The 5595-nt window shown below is 39.8% G+C and overlaps 1 protein-coding gene across 2 annotated transcripts in view; it reads right to left on the reverse strand.

Annotated features, from left to right (window-relative positions):
* The window catches only part of HPS4 (HPS4, biogenesis of lysosomal organelles complex 3 subunit 2), a 30034-nt gene that overhangs the window by 20816 nt on the left and 3623 nt on the right, over nt 1-5595 (reverse strand). For both annotated transcript variants that reach the window (XM_012805296.2, XM_023513314.1), the window contains 2 exons: nt 4747-4837; nt 2618-2761 (listed from right to left, as the gene is read on the reverse strand). In XM_012805296.2, the coding sequence (XP_012660750.1) occupies nt 2618-2761; nt 4747-4837 (235 nt within the window). The remainder of the gene's footprint in view (nt 1-2617; nt 2762-4746; nt 4838-5595) is intronic.

The raw sequence follows: 5595 nt of genomic DNA on the forward strand, positions 1-5595 counted from the left end.
TGGACATTAAACACATGAAAAGCCTCAATATAATTAGTCATCTGAGAAATGCAAATGGAAATCACAAGTAACAAAAAAAAAAAAGAGAAGAAAGTCACAATAACACACCCCTATTCACCCTGCGGAATGGCTAAAATTAAACAGACTGACAAATCAATGGTGATGAAGATGCAAACTAACTGGAATTCTCATCCACTGGTGGTGGGAATACGATATGGTACTGCCATTGGAGGAAAGGTCTAGCTAGCAACTTCCCCCCACAATCAAGAACACACCTGCTGCATGACCCATCAATTCCACACCCGGATATTTACCCAGGAAAACTGAAAACATAAATGTAGCAGACCATACAGCTCAAGGACAGAAGGGAGAGTTAAGCTCAGAACATGGCATGGGGAAGGGATTCGGCCCTCCTTAACACGAGAGCTGGAGAGACAAGAACATCAGTGATTGGCAGGCTCTACACCTGGGGTATAAACAGCCATGGGATTAAGTCTATAAGTAGCCGCAGGAGAGGTGAGTCGGGGAGCATGCATGCTGTTCTTTCACAGACTGGTTCACTCTGACTATTTTGCTTCTCCTCGCAGAGCATCTTGCTACAAAGACTACTAAAATTTACTCTCCTATTAAGACTGTTTCTCTCGCTGGAAGACTGTTTTTTTCTCTCTCTTCTGCTAAGGCAAGTAGCCCTCAGGCACCTAAGGGTAATTGTTCCCAAGGGAGATAAAGCAGCGGTCCCCTCCAGACAATACATAGGCCAGAGACCTGGCCAGTCCTGGGGCCCTGACATATAAATCCACAAATAGATTCATAGGAGAATATTCCTTGCAATCTCATTCTTAATGCCCCAAATAGACACAGTTCAGGTGTCCATCAAAAAGAGAACCAACAGACTATGATATATGTAGACAATGGAATACTGTTTAATAATAAGATGGAATGAATACCATTCATGCAACAACTTGAACGAATCTTATAAATGTTAGGTGGTAAGACAAAAGCCTATAAACAGGAGTGTCTAACCTTTTATTTTCTCTGCCATGCATTGGAAGAATAAGGGTTGTCTTGGGCCACGGGTTAAGTACATATGCACACCAACATTAACAAAAGCTGATTAGCAAAGAAAAGGTTTCTGTATGCTGTTTGTGATATTTGACACCACAAATAGGCAAAGAAAAGTCCCCACAAAAGCAGCAGTTGGCCCACAGGCAACAGGTTAGATACCCCTTCAAGTATAAAGTATATAATCTGATATGTATTATTCCACTCATGGGATGTTCTAGAACATTGACAGCAAAAAATTAAGAGCAATAATTGCCTAGAAAGAGGAGGAAAAATGACTAGGGAAAGATGTGGGAACTTCCTGGAGAGATGATAATATTCTGCATCTTAACAAGGACTGATGTACAGTGTACTATTGGTCCTAATGCATCAAATGGTACATCAAGACTCGTGTATTTCACTGTATATAAATTTTCCCTCAAAAGACAAAAAGAACCACAAACCAACACTGACCCTAATGACAGACATGATGAAGCATTTGGGGGTGGGGGAGGAGTACACTAATATGTGCAAGTTTAAAAAGGATAAAAAACATCTGGACTGATGAGAGGAGAAAGGGATGGATAAAGATACATGATAAAGCAAGTATAACTAATGAAATGCTAATGAAGAATCATGGAGGTATGTAAGTATTCACTGTGAAATTCCTTCAACTGTTCAATATGTTAGAAAATTTTTGTAATAAAATGTTGGGAATAATACCTACAAAGTTGAACATACCACCCCACATTTAAGCATCATTTCACCTTAGAAAGCCTTAAAATAAATGTAGGCAAGGGAAAATAGAACTTTAGATAATATGGTATCACTAGATGTAAAGGAATCGTTTTTTGGCCAGGCATGGTGGCTCATACCTGTAATTCTAGCACTCTGGGAAGCCAGGGTGAGTGGACTGCTTGAGCTCAGAAGTCCAAGACCAGCCTGAGCCAGAGTGAAACCCCCGTCCCTTAAAAAAAAAAAAAAGAAATAAAACTGGCAGGCACCCTAGTCCCAGAGTCCCAGCTGCTGGGGAGACTGAGGCAAGAGAATCACTTCAGCCCAAGAGTTTGAGGTGCTATGAGCTGTGACACCACAGCACTCTACTGAAGGTGACAAAGTGAGACTTTGCCTCAAAAAATAAATAAAAAATAAAAAAGGAATAGTTTTTATTCTTTTTTTAAAAATAGGTTTTTAAACCTAACATATATCCATCAACGTCTTTGGTGGGTCACTTCCCAGTAAGTATAGGAAGTATAAAAAAGAAGAGATGGAGATAAAAACTCAATTATGATATAGAGTACACAGAATTTTCACAGATTAGTCTGTCTTGCAAAACAAAACAAAACACCAAAAAGAAGAAACCAGCCATGTGTGATGGAGGCTATGTTAGAACTGTTTTGAACGGTACTCGATTATGACAGGCACTGGCAGATTGTCACAGGAAATGTGGACGACTACTGAACACAGTACAAGGACAATAGGGGACAGAATCTAAATTCGAGATCCACAAAAAGTATAACCTTCTAAAGTTTATCATCGCAACACTTCAGCACTGATTTCGGCCTGTTCAACTTACCCAAAGGTAATATCCGTCGACTTTTACGGCAAACTTAAGTTTCCGTAGACGAATAAGAGTGGGAGGAGAGCCAGAAATGTCAGAAATACAGTGGACAACTCCAGCAATCTGTCCACAAAGCAACTCCTGTTGATCAAGCAGGGTCTGTGGGAAAGGAGCACATTCCAGAAATCAAGTTGAAATTCTTAAACTCTTGCATCATTTCTTAGAGCAAACTAAAGCCCACAGGCCAAATCCAGACATAGAGAATACCCACAGTGAACACATGAGCCAACAACTGCACAGAGATGTGTTTTGTTCCTAAGATTACAGCCACTTGCTTCATCAGAAACATGAGCCTTTCATTCCTATTCAAATCCATTGCCTGGAGTGGCCAGAGTGGCCCAGATTAATCCCAATTTTCGAACTCAGCATGTTATCACATGAGTTAATATACAGAATCTCCTAATTGATTTTAGCCTTAACTAAGCCAGGTAAGACAGCCAGACATTATGCAATGCAAGCAAAAACATACATACCACATACTGAAGAATGTTCAATGCCTCAAAGAACTGAACATGAACCTAATCAAGGCTCTAGATCTTACTATGAATTTAAAGGAAATACAATGGACGAGGACATGAAATGCTATCACATGAGGAAGTAGTCAGCCAAATCCAGAGTGTGGGACATTCTAAAATTCTCCTGTACAAATTACTTGGTTTCTTCAATAATTCAATGGCATGGGGGGATAAAAAGGATAAGCAGGTAGATGAAGAGTGTTATTAAAAAAGATGAAAAATACAAAATAATCAAATAACATAGGTGAATGCTATCTGGATTCTGATTAGGACAAACAAACAAAGAGATAAAAGGACAGAAAAATGAGTAGACAGATGAATGGAAGGCAGGACATACTAAGTAACATCTGAGACAACAAGGAAAAATTTACAGTTTTGTCATTTGTATTTTGTCTTCAGAGACAGTGTGTCCCCCTGTTGCCCAGGCTGGAATGCCAGGCACGAGCAAAGTTCACTATAACCCCAAACTCCTGGGCTCGAGCAATCCTCCTGAGTAGTTAGGACTACAGGTGTATGCTACCATGGCCAGCTATTTTTTTTTTTTTGGTAGAGACAAGGTCTGACTATGTTCCTCAAGCTGGTCTCAAATTCTTGGCCTTAAGTAATCCTTCCACTTTGGCCTCCCAAGGTACTGGGGTAACAGGCATGAGCCACTGGATCAGGCTCAACATGGAAAAATTTGAATATAGTCTGAGTATCTCATGATATTAAGGAACTATTGTTTTTCATTATTACAACTTTTTTCATTTTATCGATTGATTGATTTATTGATTTTTTGAGACAGAGTCAAGACTCCAACCTAGAGTATGGTGGCTTTATCACAGCTCACTGCAACCTCTAACTCCTGGACTCAAGCGATCCTCTTAGCTTAGTCTCCTGAGTAACTGGACCTACAGGTATGCACCATCATGCCCTGCTAATTTTTCTATTTTTTTTTTATAGAGATAGGGGTCTTGCTATGTTATTCAGGCCAGTCTCAAACTTCTAGCTTCAAGTGATCCTCCCAGCTCAGCCTCCCAAAATGCTGAGATTATAGGACGCCCCACCTATAATGCCCTGCCTAATTATTATAACTTTTGCTAGATGTGGTAATGTTTAAAACAATGTCCTTTTCAGTTAGAGATGTTACTTGTTGCTGGCAAGATGACACAACAAATAGAATCTGCCCCAGTGGGGGGAGAAAAGGAAAGAGGAGGTTAGGATAGGTCATATAATATTGGTGAAAAGTATACAGCTTTTGAAGCTAGACACTCTCCTCTCTACTTTTGTATATGTTTGAATAAAAGCTTTTTAAAAATGAGTGATCAAAAAAACTGGGGGCAGAGAGAGACAGACAAAAAACCACAATGGAAACAGAAAGATAGGGATGACAGAAATACTGAACTGCCTAGGAATTTTAAGACCAGAACAGTAAGAAATAATACAACTAGGAATAAGATAGTAGAAATGTCAAATGCCTGGATTGGCAGAGAACTGTCCTAATCTAAAACCTATACTTTTGAAATGTTACCACTAGTTGGAGGCAACAGGATGGATCCCCACTGAACAATAAAATGCTGTGTGGCTTACCTGGGAAGGATAAAAATAACAAATGCCAGCTCTTGTTGGATCTCCTTCTTCCTTTACCTTGGAACCATCATAAAGAAAAAAATAATTCCACCTGGCAAGAGAACAGAATGGAGCCATGTTTCCTTCTATCCAGTGATCACAGCATTTTAAAACACAGGTTCCAATTTCCCAGCCTGAAGAGGGCTCATTACTGTGTGTAAAAGCCGTCTGGTGGCCTCAGAGAAGAAAGAACCCCAATAGCTACAAATAGATAAAACCATTCCATAAGTGCAGGAGAGTCAAACTAAAAATATGCTTCTATCCAGCTGTCAGACCATCTGCTAGAAAAGACATGAGCAGCAAGAGGAAAAACGAGCGCCCACAATGACTGCTCTTACTTCAAACACTGAACCTTAACTATACAACCACATGGCCTGATAATGCTCTTTTAAGGCTCTGATAACAAAATAAGTTAGGGGTGTCTTCAATTCACTCTGCACAACTGCTGAGCTCAAAGACCTCCAGAAATAACCCTTCTACCAGGAATTCATACATTTACCCAACAAACATTTTCTGAGGGCCTACAGCATGCTCTAAGTTTGCCTCAGAACAAATGATTTCAACACAGGACAGTGAGTCTATAAAAGGGGAAAACAGGAGCCTATGAGGGTTTACAGAGAAACACTGAACTCCCCTCTGCCAATCCAAACCTCACCAGGTATCACTCAAGCACACTTGTTCATCAACCTTCTCCTGATTCCATAAGCCCAGAGAAATCTTTCTTCCAAATTTCCATAACCTTCTGTTTATCCCTAAAGACTCTTACAGACTATTCTGCAATGTAATTATAATTTCTGGCTTTTTTTTTTT

Source organism: Otolemur garnettii, unplaced genomic scaffold, assembly GCF_000181295.1.
Source record: "Otolemur garnettii isolate 467f Iridium unplaced genomic scaffold, OtoGar3 scaffold00038, whole genome shotgun sequence".
Lineage (NCBI taxonomy): Eukaryota > Metazoa > Chordata > Mammalia > Primates > Galagidae > Otolemur > Otolemur garnettii.